The following is a 14,988-nucleotide window of genomic DNA, read 5'->3' as shown; positions in this document are numbered from 1 at the left end:
CCCTGTACCTTTGAGGGGACCTCTGTGACTGCCTCCCCACCACAGGATGCAGTGTACGCTCCATGGGCACAGCTGTACCAGCACTGGGAAACTGGATAGGATTTGGTCCTTAGTCATCAAATCTGCATTCATTTGTCCAGGAGTCAACCAGTTGTCTCTGAAAAGATGCTTCCTGGCATCATCTATTGTCTTTAGAGATAGTCTTCCTCCAATGTGTGTGTAAAGAAGGAACACTTCATCTAAGATGATGCAGTTTGCAGTTTTTCCATACATGCAGGCATGGAAAAATCATATGGAAAAATCAGTGATGTTTTAAATCAATATATGTGTGCCTATGTAACTGGGTAAGGGACTTTTTGGTCTATCTAAACATTTTTTTTAAAGCAATTCGTCTAAACTGCTTCAATATGTCAGCCCAGAGATTGGGCAGCCAAAGAACTAAATGGGGTGGGAGGGAGAGATACAGGGCACAATCCTATCCCATTTTCCTGTACTGGTGCAGTTGTGCTGGTAGGGTGTGCACTACATCCTGTGGCAGAGGGGCAGTCACTGGGGCCTTCCTAGGGTATGGAAACACGTGTTCCCTTACCAGAGGCTGCATTGAGGCTACACTGGAGGTGGAAAGTTGGATAGGATTGGGCCCACAGGGAGGAGAGAATGAGACATTGGCTGGTCCAAACAAAGTAGTGATAACAATAGCACTAGTTTGTGAAAGGACCAACTTTCTTTCTTTTTGCAAGAAAACAGAGCATCAGTCAATGAGGCATGAAGGATGGTACAAGCCATGCACCGCAGCTGCAAGTATAACTTGTACCCCTCTACCTGCAAGGGGAAGAAAGGATCCCTTTGAAAGAACAGAGTTCAATTACAGAGCTTGTGCAACAGCTCTGGGTAGCTAAAGCTGCAGGAGGTTTTTTGCTGCCAACCGTAACCCGAAAGGACATGAGAAAGACTTCCTCCCAACTGCCAGGAACTTGATTGACCAAGATCAGCATTCGCTCCAAAGAGAAACCCAAACCCAGGGAGATGGAAGGGAGACTACAGGACTCTGCAATGGAGCCCTACTGGCTTAGGAATAGGCAGCAAGAGGTCCGTTCCTGAGAAGTTTGGCTGCTTCAAACTAGAATTCAAAACTCTGCCCCCCTGTACTGGTGGGCCTTTCATGAAGCTTCTCCTAGCTCGAACGGCACTAAGCTTTCTTTGCCCCAAGTTGCACCAGCTACCAATTTCAACCTGAGCAGTGAGAGCATTCAGCTGCAAAAAAAGAACACTTTTCTTTCATACACAAAGAGAGGAGCAACTGAGAAAGAAAATGACACAAACAGAGGCAGGTGATAAGATCACTTTTCTTTGAAAACTCTCAAATATTAAATCATAGCAATTAAAACCGCAACCTTGAAGAAGAACCGCAGATAGAAACTTGCACAAAGGATAATGGCAAGACACTGGGTGAAAAAAAAGAAATAATTTGTACAGCACAGTTGTTGCTCAGGCTTGCTCATCATTGCACATTTCACTGCCACCTGTTCTGATGCAGCAGGATGGCTCCTCTCTGCAGCAAGTTCAAAGGGGAAAGCCTAAGGGGTGGGATGGACCAGAGGAGTGGAATAACTTTGACAAGAAACTTCTCCACTGCATCTGATACCTGCAAAGCAAGAGCGTCTGCCTAGAATCTCTTAACACACAAGGCATGACTAATCTGCACTCCTGCTTAATGACATTAAAAAATACCAGGCAGGATCTGGCCAAGGCCTGCCTGGTCCAGCAACTCTTTGCAAGAATCCCAGCCACCTGCAGGTGGTTCCACCAAAACTGACCAGTGACCCACTGGTAAAGTACAAATGTATTTTCTGCCCACCCCTGGAGTACAGGGAGGAATTTCCAGCCCTGAAAAGGTTGAGAAAAGGCACAGAGGGAAAGAACATTTTCACTCCCTTCCTGTGAAGATTTTGGCCCACTGGAGTCCAGTACAATCAGACACCCTCACCACCCAATTAATATAAACTCCCTGTGCAAACAACCACCAGACAGACACCATTTCCTTAGTAAAGACAGAGGTTCTCGTGGCACCAGTGTGTGAATACAACCCATCTGTGAGGGACTGTGCTGTGCACCAATCCATGAAGCCTCGGCTCCAGGTGCAGCCCCCAGCAGGATGGAAACAGATGTCACTCAGCTACTGCTGCTGCTTTGGGGCAGCCCATCCGCTCCCAGGAGGTGGCAATTTGCATCTTCTACCAGCATTGGTCCAGGGCCAGCCTGCAGAAAGAAAGAAGCCCAGGTGAGAGCAGCATGACTGTCAAGGTGTAGTGTTGGCATGAAGCTGGGCAGGCACAGTCAATGTTTAACCAGGACAGCAGGAATATCAGAACAGCCAACTTCCTTGCTGCACTATTTTTAATTATGCTCACTTTTGAGAAGGGATGGCCTACTCTGGAGCATGGTGGCCATGCTCCACTCATGCTGCCACTCATGTGGGTGGCATGTGGGAAAGCTGCCACTCATGTGGGTAACATGGAATACTTTGAGGATGGGCAGAGACTCAAAGCATCTCAGGGGCCCAATTCAGAAATCACCTGAAAACCAGGATTTCTTGAGAACGTTCTCCACGTGGCACAACAAGTAATACACTGTGTGCTGCTCAATATAGTGGCTCAAGGACAGGTAAGTCACAGCAAGCACCGGGATCCAGGCTTGAGAGATCACCTGTCCCCACCTGGCTGATCTTGGCTCCTCCTTTTCCAGCAACCAGATGCTCTGCTATTTGCTCAGCTCTCAGCCCATATACTGTATATTTTACTCTCTCGCAAAACAGAACAAGGCCATTTCCTTGTCATGTAATGAGCTCTGCCAAGTAATGACCGGCCCTACTTCTGGGCAGGATTCTGAGTCATCTCTAAGCATGTATGGCACATGGGTTTAGGGAAGAAACACTCTAGATTGTTGGCTGTGTCTTGTTTTCCAGGGCTGGGAGAGACAAAGTTTAGGAGAAGTTGTGGAAGTAAAACAGAAAGCAGCAGCCCCAAAGCCAGGATGGTGTAGTGTTTCAGGAGTTGGACTTAGACCAGGTTCAAATCCCTGCTCAGCCATGTAGCTTCCTAGGTGACCTTGGGCCAGTCACTCTCTCACAGTCTCACCTCCTTCGCAGGGTTGTTGTGAGGATAGAAGGGGGGAGGAACTATGTATACCGCCCTGAGCTCCTTGGAGGAAGGGTAGGGTAAAAATGTGAATAAATAAATAAGGAGAAGGAGAAGCAGACTCTCTCACATAGTGTGAATACTCTGCTTTGTTGCATGTTGAGGCACTCCAACTGGCATCACTGTTTAGGAAACATGTGAAGTGCCAACAGAAACTTGGATTCAAATTAATTCATTCCAATTGACTGCACCCTCTCCACTGAATTAAAATCAGAATCTAAACACTGCCTGGATTTCAATCCATCTGTCCTATCCTTGACCTGCAAATCTGAACATAAAACAGGTTTATGCAAAATGTATCCACACCATCTTCTCCCCTCCCAAGGGAAGCAATTCTCAGATCCTCAGCCTTCCATTTCTGTGTAAAGGGGGTGTGAGATGCCTGTGAACGCTGGCTTTGTGGACATGCTGATCCTGGGGAAGAGTCACAATCTGGGTGTGGAAATGAGTGGCAGTTGGCCACCCAGGTCTCAAGGAGGACAGTCCACAACTTTCCACACAGACAGGAGGGAAGCTCAGCTTTTTGTAGGGGAAAGGGGGGGCTATACTGTCCTCGGTTTCAAGCATGCAGAAGGATCCTCTGAGGGCCTTCAGGTTCTTCTCACCATCATTTAAAAGGATGTCTTGTTTAAGAGTTCTCAAGAGATTTTGGTCACTGTGAATTACTGAAAATATTTTAGGATATGTTATCTGATTTATGAAAGTTCTAGACCAGTGTTTCTCAAACTGGGTCAGGACCCACTAGGTGGGTTGTGAGCCAATTTCAGGTGGGTTCCCATTCATTTCAATATTTTATTTTTAATATATCAGACTTGATGCTACCCTGGTATGTGACTGCATTTGGAGAAATGTTACAGACCTGTACTTTTAACAAGCTACTACGTATATTCTTTTAACAATGATAGGCAGTGGGACTAACTCATGGGTAAGTGTGGATAGGATTGCAGCCTAGAATTGTTAAAAATTTTCCTGCTTGATGACATCATTACTGGTCATGACATCACTTCCAGTGGGTCCTGACAAATTCTCATTCTAAAAAGTGGGTCCCGGTGCTAAATGTGCGAGAACCACTGTTCTAGACTATTTACTGCTACTAAAAAAAAAAACTTCAACAAAAAAGCTCTCCAGCTGTTCACATAATGAAGAAAGGAGCCCCATCCCAAAGGGGCTTGCAAAGGAACAAATGCCACAGCTCAACCTAGGGCCTTGGGTGCTGGAGATGTGCACCCCTCCTGTCATACCTTAGTCAGCAGCAAGTACCGGATGGCCCCTGGCACTGGATCTGTCACCACAGCAGAGAGGACCTCCTCAGGCAATGTGGCTCCTTTCACTGGAAGGCCTTTCAGGAATCTGGACAAGGGAGGGGAAATGGAGGCATTTGAGCTCGTGGATCTCCCCCCCCCCCCCACACACACATAATGGTGACGACTCTGCAGTTGCAGAGTCACTGCTGGGTTCCTTACTGGTCTCCATTGTTCTTTGGAGGGAAGCTGCGTTTCACCACTTCCACCAGTTCTTCTACCGTGTCTTCCAGGGTGAAGAGGACAGCATTGGGACCCGCGTCAAAGGTGTAAGCCACCTGCAGTTGACAAGCCCAGCTGTCACTAAAGCATGTCCCCCCCCCCTCCCACTGCAAGGTATCTATACCTCTGTAAGGAGGAGGAGACCAGGAAAACACGTGCAAAAAAATCTTCTCATCTCCAGCAAAGGCCAGAGTAACCTTTCAAGATAGAGGGCAGCTGGACTCTGGGGCAGCCAAGGGAACAGCGAGGATGTGCTCTGTGGCCACTGCAATATTAACAGTTGTTTGGGATCATCCCAAACGTTCATCTCATTCCCACAGTGGCCAACTGAATGACCCAATCAGAAGCTCACAAGCAAGGTTGGAAGGTGACAGGCCTTTCCTGTTTTTGCACCCCAGGGACTGATATTCAGAGGTACACTGCCCCTGAACATGGAAGTTCCACATCATCACCTCATACTAACAGCAAACCACTAATTTCAATCCTCTTGTAAAGCCATCTATGCTACTGGCCATCTCCACACCTTGTAGCAGCAAAACTTTTCTCTTTCTCTGCTTTGTCCACACAATCCACAAATTTATTCTAGGAGGTTACTACATCTCTTGGTGGCATTCCTCAAAAAAACCCTCCCCAAAGTAGGTATTCCAGGCTCTGCCCTGGGCTTCCAAAGCCTTTCTGTGCACATCCCAAGCACGAACCTTGGTTTTGCCATAGTGCGCGTTGAAACGGTGCACCAAGGCAATCACTTGCTTTGAGGTGTCATTGAGGTAGAAGATTGGGGGGAAAGTGTCCAGGCAGGTGGCATGGAACTGGCTGCTATCTTTCATGGTGAGCTCACCAAAGGCCTCAAAGTTGCGCTTCTGTATGTGTTCGATCATTTGGGCCATACGCTCTGGAACAACCACCTCAGCTCGGTGCTGGAAGGAGGACGAGAGAAGGTCAGATCATACCAAAATCCAGCTTTTTAAGTACACATGCACGAACACACACAGAGAGTATAGGGGAAAGTCAACAGAGGGTTTAAGAAAGCTTTCAACAGAGCATAGGGGGAGCATAAGGGAAAAATAATCCCCTCTTGTTTCAAAACTCAAGAACTCTGGGTCCATCCAAAACAGAAAGTAATTGTTTGACAGGCAAAAAGAACAATTAAGACAAATAAAATGAAATACTTTCCAGCATAATGAACCTATGTCACACCTTGCCACAAGATAGTATGATGGCCACTAGAACCAATGACCAACCTCCCTCCCCCTGGACTAATTCAAAGAGCAAAGGTCCTCTCATGGGGGTGCCTCTCAGGCAAAAGGATGTGAAGGCCCAAAGCCAAGAGGCCACTTGGGTTAAAGTTTTGTTACCAGGAAAACAAAAACTAGCCATCAAATGTGCTGATGTTCCTCCAAGTGAAACCTGACACCTGCAGTCTAAAAAGCCAAAACTGAGCCACTGGTTCACCCAGTTCAGAACACTGATGGACAGCAGCTGTGCATGGGCTGAGGAACAAGGGTTGTTCAGAGCCTTCCTGGAGAACCTAGGACATTCTGCAAGGATGACAGGGGTGGTTTGACCACCAAGCAATGGCCTAACATGGCTTATCCGCATGTGTTCATGATGCTGGGTGCCTGCTAGGTGAACCTGGCCCAAGCTAGTCACATGTCACTTTGCTTGTGCTGACAACCAGGGAGCATCACATCCTGCAGGTCTTTTGGGAAAAGGCCACATCTTGGCTTGTTAGACACTGGCTGACTTAGGAGAAGCCCTGCCCTGGACAACTCCCTGATCAGCTGCACCTTGCTTGGTCAGCAGATTCAAACCAGTTAAAAGGCCACACTCTGGGAATCACAGAAGTTCCTCCAACTTCACTGCAAATTTAATGAGTTGTATCGTTCTTGAGGCACAGGATTCTAGAGCAATCATGGAGCCTTTTGCCCTTGCAGACACAGTCAGTTCCCCCCCCCATGTGTGCTTGTTATGCATGTCTTAAAGCATGCCTGTAACAAGCCACAGCCCCTCTCCAAAAAGGAGAGCGCTAGGGGACGTGTTCTGTGACCAGCAGCAGACTGCATAGCCTCTTACCTTCAACAAGGGGCTGGTTTTCACAGCAGTTTGCATTCCTGCTGTGCTTCCCACGGGCTTCTTTTCTGCACTGACCTGCCAAGGAAAAGTGATAGGAAGAGAAAAGGGGGAGACTTGTCAGGGCCCCTGCAGAATATGCAGCAACACAGAGAAAAACCAGACTGTGCTCAAAACATCTGGCAGACCGCCAATTGCCCCAGAGACTTCAGTAACATTGCAGCACCCCCTCCATGGCATCCCAGGCCCCTCGCTCACCACCAGAATTAAGACCCTCAGCTCAGGCCAGTGTGTCTCTGGTGCCACCTGCTGGGCGATGCTGTCCTTGCCATCAGCTTGCTCCCCCATGATCCACTGCACGAAGCCCCCAAACATGCTCCTGCAGGCGCTTCCAGAGCCTTGCCGGGCCACCTCAGAGAGCTCACCATCCACGTCATACAGCTTGGCCAGCGTGTAGACTGCAAGGTCAAAGAGGGGATCAGGGTCAGCCCTGGAGGTCTCAGGGGAGATCCCAGCACAGCCAGGCCATCCCACGAACATGAAGGAACCAGCCTCTGAGAGCCACCTAGAGCTCACTCACCCAGGCAGGCATACCCAGCTGCAGAGGAGGCCAGTCCCGCTGCTGTGGGGAAGTTGTTCTCTGAGGCAATGTGGACCTTGTAGGCAAGGCTGAGAGGAGGGGCGTTGTCATTGGTGCTACTGCCATTGCCAGCACTGCGGCGCTTTCGAGCCAGACGACGTACTGCAAGAAAAAGAAGCTTAGGGAAAGAAGCACCTTAGCCCTGGAGACAGAGAAAACTATTACTGTTGCAGAAACACAGGCCTACTTCCCACCAAGGTGGGAAACCCATGTCTCAACTATCCAACTTCTGGCTGCAGGTATAGGTTCACATGACTGAATACACATGTCTACAAGCATGAAAAACTTCCTTCCACCCAGAAAACCAGCATGTCAGGCTAGGCAAGAACTCTTTTTCCTGGCATGCTAGCTGTCTAGCTGCAGGAAATGCACTGTTTGGTACAGGCGAGCATTTGATGACAGAACATGTCAGAACTGCTGTATGAGATGGGCCAGTCCAGGCACAAGCTGAGCAGTCAAGTCAAGAAGGCTGTTAACCTGGGAAGGTGGAAGGGAAGCCTATGCCCAGGCTCATACAAAAGACTGTTGAACCAACAAGATTCAAAACTACAACTAATAAACGAAAGCACCAGAATTCTGTGCTGAGACCAGTCAAGCCAAACTGTCCAATCGATACAGCATATGGACAACAAACCAATTTGCATCAATTTGTGCAATCAATATAGCTTATACGTAGATAGCAAATCAATTTGCATCTCTCCATCTATTTTGCAGGCTTTCTTCTGCTAGTTGCAGAGAGCTACGCAGGGCTCTGAAGCAGACCCCCACTCAATATCCTGCCAGGACCCACCCAGCTTTTGAACATTCACTGGGCATCACATGTGTGAAGATGCACAATCTCTTACTCTTCCCACCCACCTCCAGCCTTTTTTGTTAGCAGTCTTAAGGGGCAAGAAACTCAGGGTTTTTTCCCTCCGGAATAAAAGCCAAGACTCTTAGGGATGCTGAACTGTGTGTCCAGTGACAATACTTGCACTTGGTGACTGTGTTCGCAGTGCAAAAGTGGAAGCATCGAATCTACTGTGTAGAGCTTCCCTCAACCTGCCTCCCTGGAAGTCAGATCCACTGCTGCTCACCCTGGGTAGTGGCGCCTTTACTCAGTAACTCAGTGGAGTAACTCAGTGGAAAGAACAAAGAGCTTTTCTCTCAACACAAAATCCAGATTACATCCCCCCCCCTTTTCCTGGTAAGCAGAATCCAGGCTTGGCAAACCAGGTCACTCCTTCCTGACATACATTCCAGCCCTCCACTCACTCTCCCGCAGGCAGGACTGGAGACGTGGATGCCCAATATCATCCTCCTTTCCATTGAGCCACAGGCGGTCCTCTTTGAAGTCCCGGCTGATGGCTACTGTCGTGGTGGTTTTGAGCTGGAACAGAACAGATTTAATGCAATGAATGACTCTGAGATCATCTATTCCAGCCTCTGATTTGAGGTGCTTTAAGCCATGAGAACTAATCAGTTACTATTGAAGGCAGAGATATAAATATATGAGTAACAAGTATTCCAAGGAAGATAAGTCTAAGACACACCCTAAAGCCAATAAACACACAAATAAAACAGTAGATCCATTTGTAGCACCAAACTGATATACAAGGATGTTACAAGGCCCAGGGGCGGGGGACACAAGTGTGGCTGGCAGTGGAGAGACATCCAGGCGAGTCCCTCTGGGGAGCATTCCACACATGGATGCCACAAAGGCCCAATTCCATTCATCAAGCAGAGGAACCCAGAGAGCCTCCAGACATAAGCCTAGAATACCATTTTGCTCATAAACAAAAGAAGTCATTTATTATAAACTGGTACTAACCTGATCTTGGTGCAAAGTGACACTGAGGGAAGAATTAATTGGCAAGACCAGCTCTTCATCGCGTTTTCCCCCTGGGTGAAAGAGGATATTGTTAGACCCGGAAACAAACAGAAGTGCCAAACCCTCAAGCCCCTTCTCCACAACCAGATCCTTGTGAAAGTCAGTGGTCTAAAGCACCATCAATCCTGGAGTTCAGGTGAGCTAGTTCAACCTGATTTTTCTGTGCCAACAGGTGGGCTGGGATTACAGCTGGAGGAGAAGCCTATTATTTGCTAGTGCTGCTATTTTGTCCTCCCCCTCTTTCTCTACCTCCTGACTTTCCATTTGCTAATTTATCTCCTTCCATTACACAAATATTGGGGGGCAGTAAGGGAACAAACATGATAACTGGGTGTTCTGTTTAAAGCTGTATTTCATTTTCTCAACTTCTGCCTGAAATTTCTCAATGGGGGAGTCATTGTCCAATTTTTTTTTTTTGCGCACACCCCATATCTGATACATGCAGGGCATCATCATGAAATTACTCCTCCCTTGATGTCCACATTTTTAATTTCACGTTTCTTAATTACTGCCAAGAAAGCGATTGCACACCACGCAGAACTCCGACTTGCCCTTTGGGCAAGAGCAGGAATGCCTGGCATTAAGGTTTGTAACCCAGAGCTTGCTTGGCTAGACCAAAACCAATCCATTAGCAGCCAGTCTTGAACACATATTGCTGTGTCTCCTGATTATTATAGGTGCATTTAAGGGGGAAAAAACAAAAACGCAATAGTGTACATCAGAGCAATGAAAGAAAGGAGTGGTCCTCTCTTTTTGTTTTGTTTCAATCTTCTTAAATAAAGAGTATCATTTGCAAGTGAAACTCTACAAGGTTTTAGAGTGCAACAAATTAAAAAAAGAAATACCACAAAACCTTCATTTATATATACTTCTAAGAACAAAGAAAGCTTCCTTCTGCTAAGTCAGACCACTGGTTTATCTAACTCAGTACTGCCTGCTCTAAATGATACCACTTCCACAGGGTCTCAGGCTTTCCCATCACTTGCTACCTGATCCTTTTAGCTGGAGATCATGGGGATTAGAACTAGGACCCCCAAATGCAAAGCACTGACCTCAGGCTCCTCTGAGGCCATCAGAGCCCTTGAACATATGAAGGCAGCTACTTGGATAGACAGCAGTGCTACTAGAACAGTGTTTCTCAAGATTCATCCTCTGCTGTACCACTTCACACAGTCCACCTATTTGAAGTACCACTGGAAGTAACTGGTGATGACATCATCGCTAGTTACTTCTGGGTTGGGAGGCCAAATGCAACGCAACAAACAGCAGTAAGAGGCTCAGGGTGGATGGGAGGACTTTTTTTGAGTGCAGAAAAGCATGCTTTAGAGCTCTGCCCACCAAACCGAGCCTCCTACTGCTGTTTGCTGTGTTACGTTCCTACTCTTGCTAGAAGGTGGCAGGTGTCCAGGGGTCCCACAGGTACCACCAGACACCACCTCAAGTACCTCTGGTGGTACAAGCGTGTAATTAGTCTGTAGAACTCCTTGCCACAGAAAGTGGTGATGGCATCTCGACTAGATGCCTTTAAGAGGGAATTGGACAAATTTCTGGAGGAGAAGTCTGTCATGGGTTATTAGCCATGATGGGTATGTGCAAGCTCCTGATTTTAGAGGTAGGCTACCTCTGAAAGCCAGATGCAAGGGAGGGCACCAGGACACAGGTTGTGTCTTGTCATTTGGTGGGCTACTGTGTGGTACAGGAAGCTGGACTAGGTGGGCCTTTGGTATGATCCAGTGGGGCTCTTCTTATGGTCTTACCTACACAACTGGTTGAGAAACACTGCCCTAGAATTCAGACAGAAGCCTTTCCTGGACTATACCCAGGAACTTATCCATGCAAAGCACATGCACTGCCCCTTGAGATTCCCCCTCAGCCCCTTTGACAGACCTCACCATTGCAAAGCCCACTTTGTGATCTGAGGAGGCTCAGGGTTCTGCAAGGTGCAGCAGGGAAGAGCCAGGAGGGAGGGAGGCAGGGAGCTAGGTACTCACAGTACTTGATCACAGCAATGTTGACAGGGGCTGTGCAGGTCACCCTGGTCAGGGGTCTTTCTTCAGCCATGGGAAAGCCTTGCCTGCTTTGCCTGCCTGCTTCTCCAGCGCCTCTGCCCCAGAGCCCCACTTGCACTGAGTGTGGGCTGCAACAGAAGGAGCCACCCAAGAGCTGGGCTTGCAGACCTCCCACGTGTGCTTGCGACTAAGATCAGCACCTGGCCCTGCACAGCTGTCTCTTCTGGGATTGGTCACAGCAGCGCCAGCTGCTGCAAGCCCGACCAATCAGCGCCAGCCTCAGCGCCTGTTGCAACTCTTAGCCAATCAGAAGAGGGACCCAGCCTCTCTCGCCATCCTCATCCAGTATTGGACGGTCGGCGCAATCGCCAGAAAGACGAACGCTCGAGGCAACCGCGAGCGGGGAGGCGTTTCCTTTGCAGCAGAGGCGCAAGCAGAGCGTGCGCGTGAGCAGTACATTGATACTGTCCCTAGGATAGGCGGAGGCCGAAGGCGGCCATGACACTATAGGCACCTGGGAATTCCCTTGTTAGGTGTTCAAAATTATATTGCAGGTATATGCAAGTGTGTATGCATATGCGTGTTTATGTATATATGTGTGTATACTTTCACATATTGTATTGGCAACCTTCAGTCTCGAAAGACTATGGTATCGCGCTCTGAAAGGTGGTTCTGGCACAGCGTCTAGTGTGGCTGAAAAGGCCAATCCGGGAGTGACAATCCCTTCCACACCGGGAGCAAGTGCAGTCTGTCCCTGGTCTGTCTCCCTGGCTATGGGCCTTCCTTCTTTGCCTCCTAGCCTCAGACTGTTGGCAAAGTGTCTCTTCAAACTGGGAAAGGCCATGCTGCACAGCCTGCCTCCAAGCGGGCCGCTCAGAGGCCAGGGTTTCCCACTTGTTGAGGTCCATCCCTAAGGCCTTCAGATCCCTCTTGCAGATGTCCTTGTATCGCAGGTGTGGTCTACCTGTAGGGCGCTTTCCTTGCACGAGTTCTCCATAGAGGAGATCCTTTGGGATCCGGCCATCATCCATTCTCACGACATGACCAAGCCAACGCAGGCGTCTCTGTTTCAGCAGTGAATACATGCTAGGGATTCCAGCACGTTCCAGGACTGTGTTGTTCTTTATGAGGATTTGAACCCCCAAACTCTGGCTCCACAGACCAACACTTTAGCAATGAAGCCATAGGAAGTCTTAGATTCAAAGTGTTTGGAACTAATACTTGAGGTGCTGATGGCCACCAGCTGGGCTCAAGACCTTATATATTAGTTCTGAACATTTTAATTATAGGCTTTCCTATAGCCCAATGGAGAGAGTGCTGGGCTGTGGAGCACAAGGTTGGACATTCAAATCCCTCCCTAGTCGGCAGTGCGGACTGGGCGGCGCAGGGAGGGAAAAAAGGTGGGGGTGGGGAGGAGGGGAAAAAAGGTGCCGGAACGCTGTTATTATGTATTATACATAATGTGTATATGAGTGTGTGTGTGTATATATATATGTGTAAATGTAATTATATTCCATATATATGCAGCATATGCAAGTGTGTGTGTGTATATGTATATGTTATATATATAGTGTATGTGTGTGTATATTGTGTACAGTATATGTATATGTTGTATATGTATATACATATAGTGTATGTGTGTACATATGCATATGTAATTATGTTCTCTATATATGCAAGTGTGTGTGTGTACATCCCAAAAATAAAAAGGTTCCCTATTATCTTGAAACCATTGAAAGGGAGGGAGGGAGGGGAGGGGAGGGACTTGGGCCTCCCTTGGGAGGAAGAGGAGGGAGGTAGGGAGAGAGGAGGGGAGAGAGGGAGAGGTTGGAGGAAGGGAGGAGGGAGAGGGAGGAGGAGGGAGTGAGTGAGTGTGGAGGGAGGGAGGGAGGGAGGGAAGAGGAGGGAGGACTTGGGATTTTGGACTTGTCCCAGGAGGGATGGGAGTGGAGGGAGGGAGAAGGTGGGAGGCAAGGTGAGGGGAGGGAGGGTGAAGGGAAGGAGGGAGGAGGAAGGAAGAGGGCAGAAAGGATGGTTGGAGGGAGGGAGGGAGGGAGGGAGTGACCTGGGACTTGCACCTCTCTTGGGAGGGAGGAGGGGGGAGGGAGAGGGAGTGGAGGGAGATAGGGAAGGAGGGGGAGGGAGGGAGTAGGAGGGAGGAGGGATAGACTTGGGCCTCCCTTGGAAGGGAGGGAGGGGAGGGAGGGTGGGAGGAAGGGAGGGGGGAGAAGTGAGAGGAGGGGAGGCATTGAGGGAGGGGAGGGAGGAGGAGGGAGGGTGGGAAATGGGAGAAAAGGAGGAGGGAGGGAAGACAAAGGGAGGGAGGGGGAGGGAGGGACTTGAGAGGGAGGAGGGACTTGGGACAAATTGAGTCCCTCCCCCCTCCCAAGGGAGGCCCAAGTTTCAAGTCCCTCCCTTCCCTCCCTCCTGCCTCCCTCACTCCTCCTTGTCCTCCCCCCCTCCCTCATATTTGGTTAATGTTCTTCCCAAAGCAGGGAGATCTGACTCTTCCTCGGAATTGGAGGCCAATTACTTTGACTAATTTTGATTATCGAATCCTAACAGAAGTCCTTAAAGAGCGTTTTGCAAAAGTGGCAGAGAAAATCATGACTGGGTGTCAAACCAATACCAGGTAGATTTATGACGGATTCTTTGTGTTTATATAGAGAAATTTTTCAGTTAGTGAATAAAGGAAAATGGAGAGGGAATTTAGTGCAATTAGTTCAGGTTAAAGCTTTCATCATGATTATTTATGGGAAGTACTGTTATGGAAGGGAATACCATCTGGGTTTGTGGATATACTTAGATTGTTATACAAAGGGGCAACCATAACCCCTCAACTGAATGTTTGGCATGGAAGGAAGGTTCCTCTGTTATCATGAGTAAGGCAAGGTTGTCCATTAAGTCCACTCTTGTATGTTCTGGTTTTGGATCTTATTTTAGCAAAAGTTTATTTGGATAAGAATATTTCTGGAACACAAATACCAATTTCAAATACATTGGTGCGCTTTAGGAAATCATCACAAGGAAATAGGTCATATCAAGAAAAAGAGCAAAGGAGCAGAAATTGTGTGGCAATAGCAAAACTTGTAGCTCATGCAGATGATGTTACTGTGTTAGTAAAGAATGAAGAAGAGATCAGAATACTCATTGGGTTGTTCGAAAGGTATGAAAAGTGTTTGGGAGCACAATTAAATATTTTAAAAAGTTTTTTAATTTCATTTAGTGCAAGAACTGAGACTATAGTTATTCCAATACAAGATGTACTTACCTCAAAGTTAATAGTGAAAGAGCCAGAAAATTTGAACACATTAAACTTTTAGGAGTTTATTATTGTTATTATTGTTTCTCAATAAGACTCAAGTCAAACTGACTCTAAAAATGTTAAGACTCATTTGTGACTGGAGTCAAGGGGGCAGAGACTCAGGACTCAGCTTGAAACTCAAGGAAGTGACTCTGGCACATCCCTGCTTCTGAGAATGCATCCCTCCTACAGTAACAAAATGGACTGGTGAACCAGACATTCTCTAGTAGTGGCAAGGGCACTAGAGGGAGCTCCAAGGTTGAAAACCTCATTGAGGGGCTTTTCTTTGGCACAGACCTGCCCCATTCATTTAGGATGGCTGCTTCTTTGGGTAGTATGCAATAGGTTGGTTCTTTAGTTATTGATGGAAATATT

General features: G+C 47.8%; 1 protein-coding gene across 1 annotated transcript; it reads right to left on the bottom strand.

Annotated features, from left to right (window-relative positions):
- Positions 1–1,333: 1,333 nt before the first annotated feature.
- Positions 1,334–11,478, bottom strand: MVD (mevalonate diphosphate decarboxylase). The gene is made up of 10 exons (XM_066637480.1): positions 11,292–11,478; positions 9,241–9,311; positions 8,685–8,799; positions 7,371–7,532; positions 7,049–7,248; positions 6,794–6,868; positions 5,419–5,637; positions 4,661–4,776; positions 4,439–4,547; positions 1,334–2,259 (listed from the first exon to the last, which is right to left on the bottom strand). Exons 1-10 carry the CDS (start codon positions 11,359–11,361, stop codon positions 2,173–2,175), a joined length of 1,224 nt encoding a protein of 407 aa, XP_066493577.1. The 5' UTR covers positions 11,362–11,478; the 3' UTR covers positions 1,334–2,172.
- Between the last annotated feature and the right edge of the window lie 3,510 nt (positions 11,479–14,988).

This window comes from Tiliqua scincoides, chromosome 9 (genome assembly GCF_035046505.1).
Source record: "Tiliqua scincoides isolate rTilSci1 chromosome 9, rTilSci1.hap2, whole genome shotgun sequence".
In the NCBI taxonomy this organism is placed as follows: domain Eukaryota; kingdom Metazoa; phylum Chordata; class Lepidosauria; order Squamata; family Scincidae; genus Tiliqua; species Tiliqua scincoides.
This window is presented reverse-complemented; position numbering and strand designations above follow the sequence as displayed.

What these genes read in the sequence shown, in the direction of transcription:
- MVD (XM_066637480.1), bottom strand. Translation starts at nt 11,361, where the DNA reads ATGGCTGAAGAAAGACCCCTGACCAGGGTGACCTGCACAGCCCCTGTC. An exon ending in CGCACTATGGCAAAACCAAG is followed by an intron (nt 4,777 to 5,418) that starts GTTCGTGCTTGG and finishes TGTCAACTGCAG; the next exon opens with GTGGCTTACACCTTTGACGC. An exon ending in GGTACTTGCTGCTGACTAAG is followed by an intron (nt 2,260 to 4,438) that starts GTATGACAGGAG and finishes TTCTTTCTGCAG; the next exon opens with GCTGGCCCTGGACCAATGCT.